At 37.7% G+C, this 24,391-nt stretch overlaps 1 protein-coding gene across 1 annotated transcript in view; it reads left to right on the forward strand.

The window, feature by feature from the left end:
* Positions 1-24,391, forward strand: part of EDIL3 (EGF like repeats and discoidin domains 3) — a 238,317-nt gene that overhangs the window by 76,099 nt on the left and 137,827 nt on the right. The window contains exon 3 of the mRNA XM_064736890.1: positions 23,695-23,724. Within this exon, the coding sequence (XP_064592960.1) occupies positions 23,695-23,724 (30 nt within the window). The remainder of the gene's footprint in view (positions 1-23,694; positions 23,725-24,391) is intronic.

Here is a 24,391-nt window from a genome sequence, read left to right on the forward strand (position 1 = left end):
AGATTTCCCAGCCCTTGGATCCTCTTTGTGGCCCTTCCCTGCAGCCTCTCAGCCTGGCCAGCTCTGTGGGGCACAGCAGGCAGCACCCCTGGGCACGGGGCTGCAGGAGGGACCCAACAAAAGCTGAGCAGAGTTGGGTGATGACTTCCTCACCTCTAATTTGCCCCTTTTGGTGCCTCTTTGCGTGAAGGATCCTGCAATTAATTCCTTCCCCATCTTTGTGTCCCTCTGCTCCTCAATGTCCTTGTGCCTCTTGTCCTGTGGAGATCCAGAGCTGGACACACCACTGCAGATGTGTCCCTTTGCTAAGCAAAGAGAAGGATCACCCACACTCACCTGCTGCCAGTGCTCTTTCAAACACATCCCAGAATGCTGCTGGCACTTGTAAAAAAGGGGCTTAATATTCTGTTGGGTTTCACCGGAATATTTCTTTTATAAAGCGTTTTGTAATACATGACAGACCTTAAAAAGCCTACATGGTACCACTGGTCAATGTGACCATGCACAGTGTTTGTGGATAGTGAAAATTTGAAAACCTGAATGAGAAATGCTCTGTTGAATGAACTCCATGCTGGAATTAATTTTCCTATTTTTCTGCCTGCAATTTTTTTTTTTATTTGGAGGGTGCAAACTGGCAAGGTCACACACTAGAGGGTAAGCAGTTGCCCACCCTGAAGGAGATTTTATGTATTTTATGCATCTAATTAAAAGGGCACATGGAAAACATCCAGCCCCTTGTTGGTAGGCCTACTGCTCAGGATGAGACCTTGATAAACAAAGTCTGTGAGCGTGGGTTTATTTGCCAAAACACATCCCCAGGCCCTGGTTCAGTTGGAGGGATGAAGGACTCAGCAGTGCATCAGATTTTGGGTAAAAGCTGCAACACTGATGCCAAGATTTTAATGTACAAATACTCAGAAAAGCATGCAAACAGGTCATGGAGGACTGTGACAAACTGTGAGGTGTGGGCTTTCCATCCAGGCGTTATTTAATTGGAAATTCCAAGTGCACAGAGCCTGCTAAAGGCAGGGTGCTGCAGAAACAAGATTTGCACCTGCCTGGGTTGTGTGTACTGGAAGGGAGGCATCTCTGCTGAGCCAGAGCCATTTCCATGAGGTTTTGCCCTGTTTTACTGGGGGAAGAAGAGAAGGGAAAAAAAAAAAAAAAGAAAAGAAAGGAAAAAACCAGCGTTTTCCCCAGAAATATGTTGCGTCTACAGCCTTATATATTTTTTAAACCAGCTTCAAAAGAAGCAGGTAGAATAAACCAGTTATGTTTTGTCAGATCTGCCAGTGAAACAGGCTGCACATTAAAACCTGGAGAGCTCATGCTGACAGACAGGGGAAAATTGCTCTTTGGATAGGTGCTCTTAGCATTGTCTGGAAAGAGAAGTGTTCAGATAATTCAACTTTGGTGCGCAGCAGCTGCATCAGGCTGAAGCAGCAGAGCACATGACACACCAAGATCTAATGAAATAAATATTCTGGTACACAATATCCTGCACATTTTCACATTCATGAGTGCCTCTGGAGTGGTCCAGAGAACTGCTGACACAGCTGTTGGGCTCCTTCTTGTGATGTTCCATGTCATGTTGACTTTGTTCTTTGGTGTCCCTGTCCTGGTGTTTAAAATGGTTCTCTCACCACTTTAAAATTTACTATTATTATTATTATTATTATTATTATTATTATTATTATTATTATTATTATTATTATTATTATTATTATTATTATTATTATTATTATTATTATTATTATTATTATTATTATTGCTACTTTTATTGTTATTGTTATTGCTATAATAATTATATTTTAATATTGTTATTGTTATCTTTATTACAACATGGAAACAATATCTATCTTATTGTTCCTAAACAATTGTTACTGCCTTTACGACAGCTTTCCTTACCAGATAATTTTTTTAATATATGCCATTATCACTGACAAATAGTAGAGGTCTTCAGGTTACTGTCCAGTTCCAGAAAATTAATTATTGCAGGATTTTTTGTACTTTTGAAATACACCCCTCATTAGGAATTATTAATTCTTATAGATTAGGGATCACTAAGTATCATCATGATTAGGATTAATTACTATTTAGTTTTGCTAGCAATGGTAGTAGCTTTATTTTCCTGTTCCTTTTGCTTCTTGGCTAATGCAAAGTAAACAGTTTTGGTGGTTTTTAAGAGACCAGACAACATAATTTCTGATAACATTTTGACTCAAGAAATGTTCTTGAAGCACTGCCTCGGTTTGTTTTCCCATTTTATATAATATCGTTTTCTCCTGGATTTTTATGTAGAAGGATGTGACTCAACAGTATGGAAGCAACTTAGTAAAAATAAAAATGCCAGAAGGAAGCTGATTCTTTAGCTGAAAAAGCAAATTGGTCTTTAATGAGATGTTAATTCTGGCATCCTAGGAGATTCAGATTAGAAGATTTTATACTTCTTAGGAAAAAATGATCAGATGGAAAACCTGGTGGTGTTGAACTTAATGCAAGCTCTAAATGGAATTTGGTTCCAGAGTAAAAGAAACACAAATTAAAAGCTGAATATTGGATCCAGAGACAGATGGGCATTATTGTTGTTTTTTCCTTTCCCTCTTTAAGTTTTTTACCAGAATCTTTTTTCCAAAACTAGTTATATAAATGGCTCATTAAGCAGAGCAATGTACATCATATTTTGGCATCACTTTTTCTTACTTTTTTCTCTCCATATATGTTTACTTGTTTTTAAGTAATGAATTAAGGAAATACATCTTTGCTACTAAAAAATATAGATACAATAGTTCAGCTTTTGTTTTTCTCCATAATAAAAAAAACCTTCTTTTTAGAAGTAGAAGAACAAGAGTACCCAAATGTTTCTCCTAAGAAATTTAATGTTTCTAACTGGGTAAAATTGCTATTTAGTAGCTCAGACATTTCTTTTCACTGCATAATTCTCTGATCTGATTCCTTTGTATGCTTATTCCTTTTTTTTAAATTTAAAATCTCTGTTAAGTCACTTGCTTAAGGGTCTTTGGTGTTCATCATCCATATGCAAAATTCCCTTACGCATTTAAAAGACTGTGATCTCTTACTTTTTTTGGGTTTTTTTCAGTTCCAGAATAATAAATTAACTTTTTAAATATTTTAAACTGGAATAGTTAAAACTAGCATTGTCTTGAGCAAATAAATCTTATTTGCTTTAGAGCAAATAAACATTTAGTATATTGAGGATTTTGAGCACTGTAGCCCACTACTGCTCTTCTAAAACCTCTACAATTTTAGATGAATATAGAAGAATTATGCTGATATGGATCAGATGAGGCCTTTTAACTTTTTTCAGCAAGGGATTAATTTACTCGAAAAATCACATTTTCCTAAGGGGAATAACTAAGTTATTTAGTTCTTGAATGGTTTGTTGTTCTTTCCTTTTTCTTTATTTTTTTTCCCCCAAATATAAGTGTAATTACAGGAACTCCATAAAAGTCTATGGCTGAATTTTTTTCCTATTAGACTATAGAATTAGTTCATATTTTATTTTGTTGCAAGGAATAAAAAAACCAGGAGAATTATATAGGAGATAATATAATAAAATATAATTAAAAAAATAGGTAGCTATGAAAATTATCAGTCAAAATCACAGGAAGAAACATGCCAGAGGGATGTTCACTTTTACTACCCCATTTCAGGATTTTAGTTTCTGTCTGGATTTATTGCTGTTTAGCCAGATGTGCCTCTGCTGTACCTGTTCTTGTCAGGTGTTAATAACAAGGCTGAAATACCCCCACTTTTCCTCCTTCATTTACCCAGTAAATTATCTGGGATGGCTCTTTTGGGGTGAACAGGCACTTCATGCCACGTGCTCATCTTTTTGTGCATTCATGGGTGATGAGGATAATGAGGACTTGAGTGAAATCCTGACTGTTTGAAGCATATGAATAATTCAAATTATAGATACTGATTTTGAGAGGTTTTTTTTTTTTTTTCAGGTTGTATCACAGGTGTACAGCTTTCTCCTACTTGATGATGCTATAAATTAATGATTAATAATAATTAATTTATATTTATGTTATATTAATGACCAGAATTATTAAGGCATGAGGTTTCATGCTGAATTATGGTTGCAGAGCTAGTATTTCACGTGCATTACTTGAGCGGAACACCTGCTTGAGAAACTAACATTGTAGAGTCAATATATTATTTCCTATGTTCGAAGAAATTAATCAATGAGATTGAAATTAATGTTTCAGCTGCTCCCCCGTGGCTATATCTGTAATATTAGAATGCTAATTTGAGGCACAAACTCTCAGGTTATCAATACCATCTTCACTTTGAAACATGCACAGGAATGGCAACACTCTACATCAGGGAATTATGAAGTCTGGAAAATTGAAAAGGTTGACTTGGACCTGACCTAAATTTTTTGTCCCTGAAATTAGGAAAGAGTGAGGTAGAATTCAAGACCGTCACGATTTGGCAAAATCACACTTCAGCTTCCTTGGTATTTATGATTCTGTTTAGTTTATGTGTCACTTCATGCATAATTGGTGCAAATATATGTAGTTCCACTCTTCTGATCTATGCTTTTGACAGATATCTAATTCCAATCTTCATGAACGCATGCAAGGTTTTAATTTTTTTTTTTTTTTCAGATGGATGGGTATGAGACATGCATATACAATCTGCTTTGTTTGCCTGTCCATATCCACAGTACTCTGAGCATAGCATCACAGAATAATTTGGGTTTGTCGTGGTTTGACCAGGAAGGAGTGGGAATTCTGGGAAGCTGTGGTCAAACCAATGAAGGTTTTGGGTTTGAGACTGGCGTCCGGTGTGGCCAGTGGGGTTTGGACACACCTCCGAGAATACACAGGGGTTAAAAGCAAGGCACTGCCCTTGGAACTCTCTCTTTGGGACATCGTCGGGCGAAGAGGTCAGATCTCTTCCCCCGTCCAGCCTTGCTGCTGGGCGGGGGAGGGGCAGCCATGCGGTAGGCCCGGGGCCTGGACAGAGCTGGGGGTTGAGGGGGCTTTCAAGGATGGAAGGGTGGAGGAGCCCCAAGAGACATCGAGCCCTCGGGCAGCCAGCCCCCCCCCCCCCCCCCCCCCCGGAGAGAGAGAGAGAGAGAGAGAGCCGGCGGCACCGAATGTGATGGCAGCCAGCCAGGAGGAGAAGGGGGGAGGGAGCCCGGCCGGCCGCAGCAGCAGCACGTGTGGGAGTATCATCTCGTCCCAGGACAGACAGAGACTGAAAACTTTTAACCCTTTCTTGCATGATTGGGGCCTTGCAAAAATGCTAATCCTCCTCGAAGCTGAATAAGAAGGGAGATAAGAGATGAGATAAGATAAAGACCTGGCCCGAAGAATGTGGAGATGATTGGATGGGGAGAGATGATTTGGAGTGGCCTTTTGGCTGGACTTTTCTCGTGGCTATGGACTCAGTTGTTCCTGTGACACAGACTGCATTTAGGGGGAGGCAGTGCCTCAAAACCAGGAAGGTTCTTCGTGAGGACCCCCCGGCCCCAGGGGGTTGGAAAAATATGGGGGGGACAGATGTCCCAAAAGCAGAGACTGTGCCTTTTTGGAGTGAGACAAGGCATCCTTGAAAGACAACCCTAAAAGCAGCTCTGGTCCATGCACGGTGGTGAGAGCATTGGGCATGGAAGGAAGATGTCACAAGCGGCAAATGGACTTTCCGGGCGGTGCCAAAGTGACAGGGAAGCACACGAGGTTTTCAGTGTGTTTCCACGAGAAGCCTATGGAACGAGAAAGACTCCTTTCCTCTTCATGAACTGCAGTTTGAGTATACTAACGTGTGGGGCCAAGGCTGGGCAGTTGTTTTGGGAGAATGTATTGGATTGGGAAAGTCAGGTGGTGGGGGAGGAGGAAAATGGTTTTTTGTAAGGTTTTCAATTTTTTTCTTTTTTCTTATAGTCTTTCCCTATTTTTCCTGTAGTTTAAGTAATAAAGTGTCCTTTATGTTTAAGTTAGAGCCTGTTTTGCTTATTCCTGGTCACATCTCACAGCAGACACCAGGGTGAGGCATTTTCATGGGGGGCACTGGCTCTGTGCCAGGCTCAAACCATGACAGACCTGAAATCCCACCCAGTGCCATGGCAGGGACACCTCCCACTGTCCCAGTGTCCAGCCTGGCCTTGGGCACTGCCAGGGATGCTCTGGGCACCCTGTGCCAGGGCCTGCCCACCCTCACAGGGGAGAAATTCCTCCCAATATCTGGTCCAAACCTCCTCTCTGTCGGTTTGAAGCCATTCCCTGTGGCCTGTGCCTCCAAGCCCTTGTCAATTGTCTCTCTGCATCTTTCTCATTGGTTCCTCCAGGCCCTGCAAGTCCACACTGAGATCACCCCAAATCCTCCTCTCCAGGCTGAACGATCCAAATTCTCCCAGCCTTAGTGATGCCCTGCAATCACCTCCTAACAGACTAACAGAAATGGTCAAAATATCCTGGAATATTTAGTTTTGCCACCTTCTGCATTGATAGCAGGACATAAAAGCTCAGACTCCAAATCCTCATTGAGATGCTTCACATATTGCATTTCCATTCACAGACAATTCTTCCTGGCCCTTTCCCTTTGTATCCACACAAACATAGGTTATTGCAGAAAGATGTGTCCTCTGGGTAAAGCAATTTTTTGCTGCCTTTATCCAGCAAAAAAGATCACAGAAAGGAGTTCAGGGCTTGCAGATATTTATCCTGCATAGGATCCCACACTCTAGAAGACAGGTTGGGAGTGATGTGCATGTGGATTCAGAGTTTCAGAGGGGAGTCCAAGATAGATATCTGTAAATTCCAGAGTTTTTTCTCTAAATCCCAGCCAGTATTTTTTGTATCTCCTCATGGCTTTGAACAGCAATAATTATTTGGCTTCTGCTGACTCTGTTTGCTCAACTGGTCCTTCTAAATGCAGGTGTAGGGAAAACTGGGAAGGAAAGAACAACTGCTGCTGTGGCAACTGCCTTGGAAGGAAGAGGAAGGAAAAGTTATTTATCCTTCTAAACATACTTAAGTGTTTTCATGTAGTCTGATGTGTTTCACAATGCAGACAGAAACAGGGCAGAAAAAAAATTCTCATTTGTTGGTGATGCCTTTGTCTCATTTTCAACATAGACTGGAAGCAGCTTCAGCTTCAAATGCAAATTTAAAGTCAAATGAATTGGTTATGAATGAACATTCAATATCCATTATAAAACCAAACCAACAACAGCAAAACAAACATCAACAAAAAGAAAAAAGCAAGAAGAAAAAACAGTATGTCAGTCCCCAGACTGTCAGATATATTGTTGCAAAAGCCATCAATGGGGAGATGACAAGAAATTATGTACCTGAAGAAAGGGTAGCATGTGATTAGAAATATGCTGAAGAACTGAGATGTTTTATGTCCATTTATTCTCCAACATGATACTAACATATCATTATGTTGTCCATATTGTCATTAAAAACATTTCTTGTTTCCTAATTTATTCAGCACTTGCAGTTACTAGAGCTTTAGAAAGGGTGCAAAGTTCAGCTCCAACATTTAACAAAGATGAAAATTATATTCTCAGTGAGAACCTAGGGTGAGCATTGTGGGACTCAGCAGAATATACTTGTCCAAGTATTAATGGTGATTAAAAGACATCATAAAACATTGCCACACCATTTTCAGATTTTCCAAACCATGTTTTGAGATTAGTTCTGCACACAAAAACCATGCTCTTGTGGCAGGTGTGTTTTTCTCCTACATTAACCAGCTTTCTCCTGTTGGCACAGTACAAACTGAAAATATTCCTGCTGTGACAAGGAGGAGTTTTCATCATTATTAAAGATTATTGAAGATTCTTAACTACTTAGATATACCTGAGAAAAAGTTCTGAGAAGTTTTTACAGCCCTGTGTTCGCACAAGATCTGCATTTGCACGGGCAGTGATGACATCAAGGCTGGCAACAGAACCCTGGTTGTGGATAAAGACTTAAAACCCTGAGAACCTAGTAAGAAAAATATTTTTAAGGGCTAAACCTCAGTGTATTATATTACCATTCTCTAGAAATATAAAGAATCCAGTTCATATCAAGTATCCAGTTCTGTCAAACCCAATTTGAATTGACAGTAAATCAAACAAAAATCACTTTTTGAAGCTGTCTTGGTTTTTCTCCATGTGTTAAATAAGATGAGGGCTGTAAGGGTGTGAAATAACATGAAGACAGATGTATGCCAACATATTCAAGTACAAATGTAATCTTGCTGCAATTGAGAGAGAGAAGCATGTCTTGATTAAAAATTCCTATTACTTTCCTCTCCTTCTCAGGCAGGTCAACTTTTTAATCATCAGCTATATTATTCATTATGAACAGCCTAATGAGGCCAGAATTTGGTCCTTTAAGATTAATTTTTGCAGATAGGAAAACTGCGCTGTCAGTGTCATTTGATTTATTCAAAAATATGACTGAATGGGCTGTAATTTATAAGGGGAACGATGACAGTCATAAAAAGAAAATATTTAATTTCAGCTTCTGCTTTTCCTGGCATGAAATAAGAAACATCTGCAGTAGTCATTAGCTTGTAGCTGAACAATACATTAGCCTAAGTCAGCAACAAAAGTGAGCAGTGGATTAACTTTGTCCTCACTGGTGGCGACTTTGGGATCAGTTTTATTTATATTAGAACAACAGATCCTGACCAATGTAGCATGAACAAAATAAATAATTATATCAGTCTGAATATGGTGGTGGATGCTCCTGAAACACCCGTGCCTTCATCACTTGCCCTCTCAGGTGGGAGGAAACCTGATCAGTTTAAAATAATCAGTAACTCAAAATAAAATAGATTAATTGTGGTTCAAGCATTGCAATGAAAAGTAAGTGAATGCCCAAAGACCAGGAAACAAAAAATTTACTAAAATAAGTAATGTAAATATTAAACTAGCAGACTGTGAATCTTGATGCTGAGTAGAACTGGGATGTGTCAAGCATTTCTGTCATGCATCTTACAGTAAAATATAGGAAAAATTAATATTACACAGGTTTTGTCTGGTCTGGCTGAAATCAAACTGGTGGCAATACTTTAGGAGAAATACATGACCCTTGTTTAGGAAAAGTACATATTAAAAATACCATAATCTGGCTAATCAGCTTTGAATTAAATGTCCTTTTTAATATAATTTCATTTGCCACTGAAGTTAATTTCATACTCTGTAACAGGTAGTGTTGCATCTACATTTCTCATGAAATGCGTTCATTCAAAAATGGCCCACAGTAGCTGCACTCTTCTGCTTTGACTTGGCAGCCTTAAAATCTAGATTTTCTGTGCTGAAAGCACTTGCCTTGGTGTGACAGTTCTGCTGGGAGCCTGAGAACTTCACAGGTTGAGTAGAGGAGGAGACAGGACTTGTGGGTGACACTATAAATCTAGTTTATTTGCATTTTTACAGCCTTCACAACCATATCTGGATAGGAGAGAGACAATTTAGCAACATAAACATAGAAAAAAAAATTTTCTTCCCATAGTTTGCCGGTGTGTGGTACCCAAATCACAGTGGCAACACCCTGTCTGGTGAGAACTGGAGCAGCAGAGAGGATGTGATTGTTAGAAAACCAGAGTGCAGCACAGTGAAACATAGCAGTGATGGCCTGCCTGGTGAGAACAAAGTGATGAAGGCAGACTGATTAAAAGGAATCAAACAGCCTGGCAAAGCAGCTGAGCAGCAGTGTGGCAATTTTTGGTGGTTCTTTTATTGGTTGGTTTTTTTTTTTTTATGTGGCAGGAAGACAATTATGAATTTGACTCTATGATTTTAGAAGGGTAATTTATTATTTTGTGGTATTATATTAAATATTATATTATATTATATTATATTATATTATATTATATTATATTATATTATATTATATTATATTATATTATATTATATTATATTATATTATATTATATTATATTATATTATATTATATTATATTATATTATATTATATTATATTATAATATGCTATACTATATTATACTCTACTATACTATATTATATTACATTACACTATATTATATTATACTATACTATATTATATTATATATTATACTATATATTATATTATATTACATTACACTATATTATATTATATATTGTGCTATATTACATTATATTATGTTATATTGAAACTACACTAAAAATTAGAGACAGGGTACTTACAGAAGGTTTAACAAGATACTAATGAAAAACTCGTGGATGTTTCTAGAGTTTTGACAAAGTTGGACTGTGATTGGTTATTAAGTAAAAGCAATTCACATGTTGGATAAAAAATTTTGAAACTACATTCTAAAGCAGCAAACACAGGAGAAGCAAATGAGATAATATTATTTTTTCTCTCTTTCTGAGGCTTCTCAGCCTCCCAGAAGAAGAAATCCTGGCAAAGGGATTTTTCCAGAGTATATGACAGTGACACAGCATCACAAGTCAGGGAGAGGGAAGTGATTGCACAGCTTGAGAGAAACTTCAGTGAAATTGAGGTTTTTTCTCAGTTTAATGGGTTCTGTAGGACTATATCAGCTGCAGGACCACACATTTCCACTGTTTGGGAGCAGAGAAAATTTCCTCTCAGATCGGAGAAAGGTTACCAAATTCTTTGGCAGAGAAGCTGAGTGTGTATTCACAGAGACTAGAACAAATAAAAAATGTAAAAAATAGTCTGTGTGTCCTTTAACATTTCTAACAGGTGTTCAAGGCCCATTATTCACTGGTTTATAAGCTGAGTACAGTTGCATTTGTGGCTGTCTGTGAGGATTCATCCAACATTCTGCTCCAACACCATTGGAGCAGAGCAAGCCATGATCAGGAGATGCAGGATGACCTCTGTAAATCACAGCGTGCCATCACACCCAAAAATTGCTGCCTGCAGCACAGAGAGCCATCCCCAAGCCTGGCTTTCCCCAGGAAGCTTACAAATAGGATAAATCCAGGAAGAACAGGGGATTTAGACAAGGGATTTTGATAAGGTGAGAGAAGCTCTGCTCTAGAAGTAGCTGGGAAAAGGCCTTGTTTACATTATGAGTATTTCAGGAGTTTTTTGCTGTTTTGTTTTGTTTTTTTTTTTTTTTTTATTTTTTTTTATTTCCCCTGTTCCTTTACCTGAGTGCCACTGTGGCACAATCTGCAGTTACAACTTCATCTAGAAATGTCACTTCTTGTTTTGGGGTGAGCATCAACAATTAAACAAGCAGCACACAAGAACAGCTTTTCAGAGCACTGGATTTATTTTCTATATATATAGTGCTCAGGTGCTTTTCTATTTATGTTTTCATCAACCATGTAACAGAACACTCTAACCCTTACATCTGATTATTTCTGCTGTTTCTGGTTCTGGTAACATTTCGCTTTTGATTTTCGCTTTCTCTGATATTTTCAAGCCTTTGTTGAAATGTAGACACAGGAGCTGGAAAACAACCCAAATCTGTTTTAAAACCATTATAGGAGTTACCACACTAATTTTATGTGTTTACTTTTTTTTTTTAAGATGTTTTATATCTCAATGTTCAGGAATCTCACTGACTGCAAAATTTATTCTTATTATTGAGAAAGAGTGGGTGAGATGATGGAAAAAGGATGGTATACAGAACAGAAGCAGGATTTGTATCAAAAATAGTGTGGCCCGGGAGGTGACAAGGTGGGGTTAAGTCACAGATTGGTCTCAATCATCTTGGAAGTCTTTTCCAACCTAAATGCTTTTGTGATACTACAATTATTTGATCAGTGGGCAAATAGGAAATATTTACAATATAAAAGACTACATTTACAAAATAAATTGCTGATGAAAAAGGCATTAAGCAGGAAAAGGTGTTGATCTGGTCTGCAGACATTCAGCAGAACCACTGTCATGTAGGCAACTGGATATTGCAGATATTATTCAAACCCAAATATTAGCAATGGCTGTAATTCAATATAAAACTGGATGAGAAATTGTAAATTTTCAGTGCTATTAAGCATTTTCAACACAGTTTAGAAGGTGTTCTTAAACATGGGCGTGCTGTGGGTCCAGATGAATCCTTGAGTTATCATAGCACCAGGTACAAGTGGCACTGTGGTGATGATGTTTGCTCTTGCTGGAAAGAAAAAGAGAAAAAAACAACCTGTGAAAACAAAGTATAAGGTCGTGGCAACCTCCAAGTGTAATTTTATTGCAGAAGTAAGAAATTCTAACTGATTTTCAAGATTTTGATCAGAAAGATTTTTTTTGATCAATAATTCAGATTTTTTTTAGGGAAAAAACAGCATCCCCTACGCCACTATGCGGTGGAGAGCAAGAAAATTGATCAGAAATATTCTTTAAAGGCTTCAAGGTGTCTGAGAAAGGCCAGAGGACTTTTGAACCTGAAGAATAAGGAATATGGAAGGAAAAAAACTTTCTTTTCCTTAAGTTTACTATTCAGGTTTTATGGATAACATGGATACACCATTAACATCTCTCCTCTTTAATGTTCTTTGGGAACAAATAGCATCTCCTATTTCTTAGCATTTACCAAGTTACTCAATTTGCTGTCAGTTTTAAGTTGCTTGGTAAATCAGGTATAGGACTGAAGAAGAAAAGGAAAGTTCATAAAATTGAGCAGTCCTCTGCCCTGGGGAGAATAGAAGTTTCTGGAAGTATTTAAAAAAAAAAAAAGCCAAAAAGGAACAACAAAAACAAATCAACCAAAAGACCCCAAAAACCCCAAAACCAAAACCATTAAAAGAAAAAACAAACAAAAGAAATGAAAAATGCCAACAAAAAATAAACAAAACCCCAAACCCAACAAAACCCTCACAAACAAAAACTGACTAAATAAAATAAACTAAAAAAACAAATAAACAAAACCCCCCCAAACCCAAACAAGATAAGACCAACCAACCAACGAATACCTCAACCAACAACCAAAAAAACCTCAACAACAAGAAATCACCACCATCAAAACACACAACAACAAAATGAAAAACCCAACAAAAAACCCCAAAATAAACAAAAGAAAAACAATGAAACAACCAAACAAAAAAACAAATAGGGAGAAAAAACTCTTCTCTTGAGATCTGATTGATGACATTTATGTAGATTCCATAAAGGTCCATAATGGAATCTACATATGGACAAAGGTCCATATTCCATAAGTGAATATATAAATGAATATAAATTCCATAAATATAATATAATATAATATAATATAATATAATATAATATAATATAATATAATATAATATAATATAATATAATATAATATAATTTTGTATTATAATTATATTATGTTATATTTAAACTATACTAAAGAATAGAGAAAGAATACTTACAGAAGGTTTAACAAGATACTAATGAAAAACTCATGGCTGTTTCTGGAGTTTTGACACAGTTGAACTGTGGTTGGTTATTAAGTAAAAATAGATTCCAGCAACTACTGGCCTCCCCCAGCATTTTGGGTCTGCATGTGGAGTGGAGACAGAATATATTTTGGGAAACAGCTGGAAACAACCTCAATAAACCTTTCAGTCACTGAGGTTTGCATTAGTGATGTTAAAATGGCAGCAAAATTTACACGCTCACTTCCTACTGGGAAAGTTTGACCTAATTGCAGAGGAATTAATTATCCTGGAGCTGTAAGCTGGGATTTGGTCCTGGCTAGACTAAACTCTGGTGAATTCAGTAGATATCTGCTTTATAAACAAGCGTGAGGGGGCATTAGGATAATTCTCAGTCTGTGAGGTGGTACAGTAAAAGAAGCACAGCTAGTGGAAAGTAATATAAATATGTATTTAATTGATTTATTCCAGGTCAGCAGGAGACAATAAATTCAGTCAGTAACTTTTGTACTTACAAAATGCATCTCACCTAAAGAGCTTTGCGTGTTACAGAGAATCAGGAAGAAGACAGATAAATGAAGAAAATCCAGCCAAATATTGGCTGTTTATTTTAGGCAGACACTTTTCTCTGTCAGCTTGCGTAGAGTAGGGCATGTAAGTTTGTATATGTTTTTTGTGTGTTTTTTTTAAATCTGTAGTGTGTCATTGTGTCCTTTTAATGCAGAGTCATGGATAAAATTCACTAGGTTAAAACATGGAATATTTATGAAATGCAGCAATTTGTTCAATGGATGAATATTTCATGACTGGTATTTTTTATGTCTGATTTCTTCAATGTGCCTTCAACTTAGTCACAACAATCTTTGATGTAGAAAGTGCTTGCAGAGTGCTGTATACAGTAATTAACAGAGACTTTATAATAGGTGGTTTAAGGTAAATTTTAATATTCCAGTGGATTTCATGAAAACGAATATTTTCTGTTTGGTGAAATCATCAAAAAATTCCTGGTGAAAAAAGGGCAAAAGGGCTTGGTGTGGGAAAAGTAAGTGTTGGGAATTAATTTCTGTCTTTTGCATTTTGTCTTTGTCTTTAATTTAAGCCCTTGTTAGATTTCAGCAACTCCACTGACTTAGTTAAGTCAGTATTTAATGTTAACATTAATAATGCTGTATAAAGTTGAGCAATTGACAATGCAGTAAAACTGCATCTGTTAGCATTTGGATCACCCAGTTCTGAACCTGAACTTTTCCTTGCATGAATATTAACTGGAAAGTGCCACGGGGGCCATGCAAATTATTCATGAGTGCGTGTTAAATTCAGAAGGAATTTTTAACTTTAAAAACAAACACATATCTTTGACCTGAAAACTAACAGAAAGCAGTGCAACCTAAAAAAAATAGAAAGATGTTTATGAAAATGTGTTACTTTCATTTTAATTTTTTGAGACAGTGTTTATTGATGCCTAATTTTGAACTTTTAAATTTAAAAGTGCTCTAAAATTATTGAGTTTTCTCTTTTTTTTCTCTTGAAAAGATTGAAGTTGAGTTGATTTACTACAAGTATGGAAATTTTCTTGGTTGACCCAGATAAAAAGTTTTCCACTTCTACTTAATATATACTTTTAAAAATATTGTTGGGGAAAGAACCTAAAAAATCAGGAAAACAAATGACAAAAGATTATTTTTCAGGTTTTGTCCTGAACTGAGCAGTGATGGAGAAAACAAGCTGGTAATTTATTTTTTGTTATTGTATTTAACAGTAATGAAAATCAATCAAATTCCAACCCAGGCTTCCTTTACCATTTGGAGCATCTGCTGCTCATTTTCCCAGATCCCCGGGACGACACACTTAATATATTTACCCTGAATATTTGAGATGGAGACTATGGAAGAAGAAAGGAAATCAATCTTTTAAATTTAGCATATTTCAATAACCATAACATCTCAGAATGGTTTAGATTGGGAGGGACCTTAAAGCCTAATCAATTCCACCCCTGCAAAGGCAGGGCCACTTTCCCCTGTGCCAGGATGCTCCAAACCCCATTTAACCTGACCTTGGGCACTGCCAGGGATGCAGGGGCAGCCTCAGCTGCTCTGGGCACCCTGTGCCAGGGCCTGCCCACCCTCCCAGCCAGGAATTCTTTCCCAATATCCCATCCAGCCCTGTCTTCTTTCAGCTTGAAGCCATTCCCCCTTGTCCTGGCATCCCAGCTGTCTCTATGCATGCCCCATTTCTTTACACCCTTTTTGTTTTCGACAAGAACACGGCATTACTTGAACCCAGGAGCATGCACAAAAGGTATTGATTTTCATTGTTCTGGCCTGAAATGACCCAAGTTAAAAGCATTTCCAGCATTTCCAGTGCCAAGGAGAACAGATTATAATGGAACTCCTTGTTTTCGTGATGGGTTGCAGCAGCACGGGAATGTGTGGAAGGCTTCTAGACTCCATCCAACATCAGCTGGATCATTTCCTTCCAGCAGGGAGAGGTTTTGCCATCTGTTTGCAGAACAGAAGAGGGGAAAATCCAAAATGAAGGGCAGAATTTTAGCTCAGCAATCCAGAGCCTGACAGCTCTTTTTCCTTCTCAGAGTGGGAGGTGCTGGTTAGGAGCAGTTTTGAAGAAAGGGTGCTAAGCACCCCTTGGGAACCCAAAAACATGCTCTGAAAACGAAAAGATGTGCTCTGAGAAATGTATGGGGAAGTGAGTGAGACACAGAAAAATCCATACGCTCAGGATGAAATAAAAACATCTTAAAAAAAAATAAAAGGAGAGAAGAACTCAAAATCAATAGCACAACTCCTACACTAATGAAAAGTGAAGGGCATGGAGGAGCACCAGAGTGCTCACTGATGGCTGCTGTGAAAATGTTTCTTTCAGGGGTGAATTCAGAGAGGCTGGTGAAGTGTTGGCTTCCAGTCAACTATTTTATTCACAAGATAAGAGAAAAATCAGTCTAAATGATCTTCCCTTGTTCATGAGAAGAGGCCTTAATTTCTAGTCATTTTCTGAAAAATTAAGAATTATATAGATGAAAAATTAAGAGGAAAAATGCAGCATTTCTGAGAAGAATAAAGGAAACTCATACCAGATGTATTTTTTCTATTTCCCATCACAGTCCTTGTGCCTAGTTTGCACCTTGTAAAGCCATGCTCATATGAGAAAGAGGGAAAAAATCACCTTCTTTTACACTTGAGCATGTTTCTCGTTTGGCATTCCTGTTTGTTAAAGTACAGGTGTCAGCAAAGAACTTTGTGTGCTCAGTAAAACCAGTGTAGGACACAGAAATTTTCTCAAATTGGCCAAAGTTTAAAGTAAGCTTCCTTGCCTCTCATATTTTAGGGCAGAACAATATATTATTTTTGAAGAGCTCTGGCTTCAGCATGGCCTCTGCAGATACCCTTTTGACAAATTGATATATGGATTATTATTACTGTTTTTAACCCCAGATCTGTAGTAATAAATTTTTGAGATCTAGATTAGGGCAGTGTTTTATTGAAACTGGGTATTACTGACTCTGTTTTGCCACAGCCTACATCACACATATTTTTCAATGTACAGTCTTCAATGCTGAATGATAATAGATTCAGATAGGTATTTAATCTGGTTGTACTGAAGTTGAATATAAACCAAATATTGGCTATAAAGTTTATAGGATATTCTTTTCTTTTTGCCCAGCCAGAAAAGTTAGAAGTGAGTACTTGTGTTTCTATTATTCTTTAAGCAGTAGTTTCCAGTCTCCAAACTCCACCTGAGCAATGAAAATAGTGTTTTATTCATTTAAAAATACCTTCTTTGCCATCCTTGCACCAGGACTTGATTCTTCTCCCACTCCTGTGCTCATGCCGCGCAGCTTTATGGCGGAGCATTTTCTTTGTTCCTGAATTTACCAAAAAACAAGGAAAAGCCACAGACTGAACCAAAGCAACGTGTCTCCCTGCATGGGACCCCTCCAACACCACAGCTCTCACTTTATCTGCCATCTGCTCCTTTGAATTCTCCTCTTGGCACCTTATGCAATTCACAGTTCAGGTTTCCTGTGATGGAGATCGTGTTGTGTTATTAAAGCAGCATGCCAGTCAGGCTGGACAGAGTAACATAGACTTATTTTGAATAAATAGAAGAAAAAAACCAGTTAATTCTTTTGTAGGGCCTATACTGAAGTCAGTTATTCCCACCCAGAACTGCATGCCGCTGGTTCTATGTAGTTTTATTCATTAAGATGTATTTTTTATGAAACTGTGGCTATTGAGTCCTTTTCATCTAATTTAAAACTAAAGATTTTTTTAACATTCGTGGCTTAAAACATTGTTTTAAGAGGTGTTGCCCAATCTTAATGGTTTTATGATAAAGTTGGTGTTGGCTTGCTGGCTTTTACACCTCCATTGCCCAGAAAGGATAGCAGCACAATCTTTGCAACTGGTGCATTAGGTAATTTGCCAAAACTCACAAAGTGTTTGGGAAAGCACTGAAAATTGCAGGATTCATATTTGTCCTGAAATTTTAGGTTTGAAAGTCTCTGGGATTTCCTGTGTACTGATTTAACGTCCCAGTATGTGTTTCCACAAGGCAAAGTGGGCACTCTGGGTGCAATTTCCTGGCAGCAGGCCAGCTCAGGGAAGTTATTTTGGAGTTAAAAATGGCAAATACTGTGACAGAAAGCTCATGCATTAAGATTAGTGAGTGACATTACATGGCAGAATAGAATTCGTGTTTATTTATCTTAGCTGTTATTTCCTCATCTCTTTGGGGCATTTTTTATGGCCTTTTGAGTCCTTTTTTATGCTGCTGGATGTTGTATATTGAATGCTTTCAAGTGTTGTGGTACAGATAAAACACCACACGAAGAGACATAACCCAACCTCCTGTACCAGCCCAGAGCCAGCAAACATTCTGTGAACATCTGAGTGCGCTTTTATTGGGTTTTTTGTTTTCTCCCCCAGGTGGGAGAATAGCCATAAAATAAAAGGTATCATCACCATTATAACTTCGCAGTGTGGTATGTGGTGTTATTTTAAAATTCCGCATTCACATAAGAACAGGTAGTAAAATTTCCCTTAAAACACACAAAACAACCGAGTGAAACAGCTTCAGGCAAGTGACTGAAATATAAAAGGATGAAATTGTTTGGCTTGAAAGGCAAAGCTTTCTGTCTGTGACTGTGGGGATTTCCCAGGTAGGATATTTTGCATCCACAATAACAGATGCTAGCAGGTACCTACTTCTACAACTGTATTTTACAGCCTTTTTTTAGCATTTTATTTTAAAATTATTCATTTGTTTCCTGGAGAATGCTCTTTGACGCTTGAAGAAGCAACGAGTTTTGCACACTGATATGCAGCCTTATCAACTTTTGCCTTTTTGAGTACACTTATTTTTTGGACACCAAAGCGCCAGGGGCACCTTCTCATTACATCTTCTGCTCTTTTGGAATATTCACATATTCTCAAATCTGCATATGGCATTGTGTGTGTGTGTGTAAAACTGTGATATTTCAGGCCATGGCACACTACTCCTCGTTTCAGAATTCCAATTTTCAGTACTGTTGTGCCTTTGGCAGCACTGGAATCCTTGGCAAGAACTGGAGCTGACTAAGAGCTCAAGAATTGCTTTAAAAACTTAATTTCTTTACACTGTTTTCCATAAGAAAGATGATCCTGAGAAATACTAGAGCACTCCCTCCTTGTTCTGGAGAGGTCTAAATGTGAAGGGACCTAAAAAAAAGAATCTTCATCTAATCTTGTCTTCTACAAAATGCAGCATTTCACCTAAATAATTTCTTTTTCATATTTAAACATATTCTCATTCAGCACTGATGACCCTGGTGATTGGTAGAAAAGCAATATCAGTGAAAATGGATTAGATGCCTTTACTGTAATTTTAAGACACTAGTATTCTAGATTTTAATAATACATGGCATTTTGCTCAGACACCCACTTTTCTGTAAGAATTTATTTTTCTTGAAATAAAACAATGAAGAAAGTGTAAGTTTTTTTCATAGATTTTAAGTGCTTAAATCGATGTAAACCTGTGGAAAGTGATACATCTTCTCCACCAAGTGCCAAGGGCCATTTTTGGGGTTTCTTAATTAATATATTTGTTTTCCATCGAACATCTGTCAGCCAAGCCGAGTTTCATTAGTTCATGGAGAGTTATCTCTGCCATGCTTGGTGAGGGGCCTGGCGTGCTCCTTCTGGCTTGGTTTTTGTTCATTTCTGTTTGTTCTGTTGTTCCTCTTTTATCTGTTTCTTTGGGGCGCTTCTTGTGGTTTCTCAGGTGTTTGTTGTGTTTTGAGTTTAGTTTGTTTTTATTTTCCTTTTTCTCATGAATGAGTGCAAAAGCAGCCTGGCCAGCTGAAGCAGGAAGGAAGCAAATGCTGCTCCAAGGGCCTTCAGTGGATGCTGAGTTCTGTCAGATGTGGAGAGAGGGAAGAGACAGGAATCTCAGGCACGTGTGTCCCGTGGAACATCTGCAGCATTTAAATCACTTTCTTAATGACTACAGCTGAGATTTTGGGGAGCCAGTCAGTCTTCCTTGCACACAGGTCCTCTGAGACCCCCGGGATTTGATGCTGAGCAGACTATAATTTAGTTTTGATGCTGCATTCAGAAAAATGTCATTTTCTCTTGGAGCTTACTGTTCCTCTGGATAATTCTGCGAACGTCTTGTACAGATTTTGCATAGGGGTAAATGCCATATATATCCAAGTTTATTCCTTTGTATATGAGTCTAACATTTTATTTGAATGTTAAAAAAAACCCTTCACATTAATATAAACTTAACACAAACTTTAATATAATGCAAAGCTAGTGTAATGTGTCATAAGATATAACACAGCATAGCAGGCTGTTACACTGGATCTGCCTAAACCTAGACATTTATGCTTCAAAATTCAGATTTTTTTTTTTGCCTAGAACTGTCAAAGCTTCTGCCATTGTAACAGAAATAATCAGGAGTCTGGCAGAGATACTCAGATACTTATCCAAGCTTTGCCTTTCTGCATTATCTCTCTTAAGCTAATGTTGGATGACATGTCACCTGGTACAGGCTTTCCAAACCTGCCCATGTCTTCTTGATTATTTTTTTTTTTAATCCCACTTACGTCATGCAGCATTATTCACCTCTAAGAAAAAACAAAATTAAGTTTTCCCAAGTGAATATCAGAGTTTTTCTGAAGAAGATAAAATCCAATATCTTTCCCACCATATATCTTATTATATTTTGTCAATGATGCATTAAAAGAGGAAGAAATGCATGGTGAAAAATGCTTTAAAGCTGTAGAACAATTTACAGCTTAAGGTCTTGCAGTGCTGTCATAAGACCATGACTTGGGGATGTCTGTGACTTTTTGGGGGGCTTTTTTTTTTGTTTTTTTTTTTTGTTTTTTTTTTTGTTTTTTTGTTAAATTACTGGCTCCTCTGATGGGGACCCACCACCCACAGCAGTGATTCACCATCCTCTGCCAGCCCATCTGACCCCCTCTCCCCTCCTCTGAAACAAGCAAAGAGCAAATTACACATAATTACCCTGGGGATGAGTCACTATATAAATAGATTTTTTAAAATAACTGAGTGTTTTAAATCACTGCTGATGGGGAAAAAAAAATAAAATTAAAAAAAAAAGGTGGTGTAGTGTAGGAAAATTTTGGTGTGGCAATTTGGTGCATTTCCTTAAAAGTGGAAAGCAGAGTGCTGATATTGCATTTGGGGTGGTATGATAAAGTAAAATTAGGTATATTCCTTGAGTACTCAACATCTTACTGAAGGCTGGTTTTTTAAACATGGTTTATTAATCGAATGGGAGGTAAAAATATCCTGTCACAAAAATCAGGAGATTAAGTTAATTTAATTTTTTGTAGAAGTCTGTTTGAATTGTGAACAGGTTCAGAACTGCATTTTCATCTCCATTTTTAATACTCATCTTTAATTTCTGTCTAGGATTAATGCAGTATTGACAAGTAGAATTAGGTCTTTTTGCAAAAGCAGTTCTCACCAACTCTAACTGAGACAGAAAAAGAATACAGTCTATTCCTGGATGAGCTTAAACCAGCAATCAAACAGCCAAAATTATTTAAATAAACAGAAAAGTAACATTATTGGCATAGCCATTTTGGCATCTGATTTATTCAGCTGAGATTCAGCTACCCTGTTTTATTTAGATGTGTACCTAAGTGCAGAGTGGTCCCTCTGAAACAACCATCAGAGTAGCAACAGAATCCAGCTTTGAATTGCTAATGCTGCTATTCATCCTGATAATTAAATCTCAGAATATTATTCAAATAGCAGTCTGAAGGAAATGGTTGCTGGAATACATATTCCTTGTATAATTGGACAATTTTGTTTAACCAGTTTTAAAGCAGAGTCTCCAGTACTCTGAATTATTTTTCATTCAAGCAGCAGCAGAGCTGGAAGCTAATATGGATTTGGGGCATTTGTAAAATTTTGACTTCCTGCTTTCATGTTCTGTTCTGTCTGTGTAGTTGTCTCTTCCACTGGTACCCTGAGAAATTGCAACCTACTTTATTGACTTAATTTTTAGTTTGTTATTTACTTCAGAGCCTGTTTTTCTAAGATTTAAATATTCTAAACATTTTGGTTTGGGGGCTTCTTGTTTTGTTGTTTTTGTGGGGTTTGGGGGAACGGGGTTCTTTGGCCTTTTTTTGATTGGTTGGTTGCTTTCTTTGGTTTTTGGAGGTTTTTGTGTGTGTCTATAATCAGCTTTCATATTGTTAAATTAATGATTTAGCTGATTAGTTCTAGTTGAAAAGAGGGGGATGGTATTTTTCCCTCTTTTCTTTCATTACCTTGAAGTCCTCTACTACCACAAACACATTTTATTTTAGTTTAAGTAGTTAAAAAACTTGCTAAAGCTTGATGTGATCTTTACATACGTACACTGCATAATGGATTAGTCTAGTTCCAAAACACACTTTCAAACTTTAAATAAGGAGTTACAGAAGGCAAGGCTCTGCTAAGTACCATGTTTAGGCCACTTTAAGTTATGCCTGACATAATGTTATGGGGTTTTTTTCTGTGTAGCCTTCTTCAGGGTTTATTTGAACACCAAACTTTAGAAACAAAAATCACCTGTGCACCTCCAACCACTGTGGTTGGAGACAAGCTGGTTGGCTGGTGCTTGAGAGAGTAATTCATTATTTCCTCTCGATTAGATCTGACAGTCCCCAAAAGGACACCATGCTACTCTGCAATTAGCAATAACTGATGTGTTCAGCACTGGCTGTCACGTACAGTTGCAAGCAGAATATTGTGCTGATTTAACCAAGACTTATGGCCCTTCTCAATTGCACTTGGTGTCTGTTGACAATTTCTTTGCCAAAAAAAGGGAAGGTCTCCCTGCTCCTCTCCTGGTTTCTCCCTGCAGAATACATGGGGTGATAGCAAAAGTAAAAAAAAAAAAAAAAAAAAAAAGAAAAAAAAAAGTCAATTTACCAAGCGTGGAGGTGGTGCTGTTTGAGGAAATGTTTGGAGTTTTTAGCCATGCCATGTGCAAGCTCTGTCAGGGAGGATCAATGCCTGCCATGGATGAAGGAGTGTTGTCTCTGCTGGTTCTGCAAGAAATCAAAACAGGAGGAGCTCCCATTTCAACTGGCAGCAGGCAGTCGTTAAAAGAGAAAAAGCAAAAGTATGAATTACACGTGTTTAATATCTCTATATCGCATTTATGGAGAGTTCTCTCACTTCTAGGTCCTTTTTACAGCATCCAAGTGAGAAGCACTTGAATTCAGCTTTTACTGTCATCCAAAAGTTTTTCAAGGCTGTGAAGAGACCATTTTTGTGATGCATGTGTGTATAAACCACACTGACTAAAAGAAGAGAAAGAATTAGGTCACTGATGTACTTTAAAAGTTCACTTTTGCTGGGAATATGTCTGTTTCCCTCTTTTGAATGTGAGCGTAATAGATAGTCCAGAGCCATCAGTGCTTTTTGACGGTAACTTAAGGCAATTTAATGGTTATCTGTCAACAAAAGGGAGAGGTGAAGACAGGATTTTTATTGCTTTTCCCAGACAAATAGACATGTGGAATGGGGAGCCCAGTTCCTGTGTGCCCGACAGACAGACAGACAGACAGACAGACAGACACACAACCCACCCCAAAATGGCCACTTTGGCTCCCTAACTGCCCAATTTCAGAATCAGCAATTCCCACCAGCCTGGGAAGATGCTGAGTGGAACAGAAGGGGTAGAAGATTATGAGAATAAAGTGTCTCGTTATATCTAATTGCTTTTATGTTAAGAAAATGTAAATAATACAACCATTGGCATTACATGAATTTCTTCATTTGTATTTTTTTTTCTCTTTTTCTCTCTCTCTTTCCCTTCCTTCCTCTTCCCATTCCCTGTCCCTGCCTCCCTCCCCACTCCTGACACCTTTTGGCACAGCCTCCATTGAAGAGGACCCAACGTCAGCAGGTATGAATTATTTACATCACATCTGCATTGTGGCAACCATTTCTTGAGAGCTGCCTTTACTAAAATCATTTTTAGCCTTTTTCATTTTGTGTGTAACTTGGCAAATATCACAGCTGGGATCTATCCTCTTCTGTTGCCCTTTCTTTTTTTTCTCCTTCTCCTCGACTTGGAGTCAGCAGGAAACAGAATCCTTCTGTAGCATTTAAAAATATCAGTGGCATGTTCCTTCCTTCTTCCATGCTTAAGCTGGCATGTCAAGCTTCAGGTAACAGAATGATTCAATCAGGAGCTGAAAGAAAAAAAAAATCAAATCAGTGATTTTTAAATTTCTTTTAATTTTTTTTTTTTATGTTAGATTTTTTTCTTGTCTTTGTCCTGGAAAAAACTCAGTCACCTGGATGATGCCCCAAAACTGACATCCTTTAGAGAGATGGGAACAAGCAGTGAAGGAAAGGAAAAGAAAGGCAGCAGATGCAGAAGCATCGTGCTCAGAGAAAACATTCTCCAAACGATGGCTGGGCTATCTGCTCAGAGAACTTTTATTTCCATTGACAAGCTGCCAAGCAGTGAGAATGGTTACCATCACAGCCATAAAAATTAGTTTAGGAGCTCCCAGAGAGACACAAACGCATCGTGTTTATTTTATTGTGAAGATTAACTATTTCTA

The sequence above is a fragment of the Zonotrichia leucophrys genome, chromosome Z, assembly GCF_028769735.1.
Source record: "Zonotrichia leucophrys gambelii isolate GWCS_2022_RI chromosome Z, RI_Zleu_2.0, whole genome shotgun sequence".
In the NCBI taxonomy this organism is placed as follows: domain Eukaryota; kingdom Metazoa; phylum Chordata; class Aves; order Passeriformes; family Passerellidae; genus Zonotrichia; species Zonotrichia leucophrys.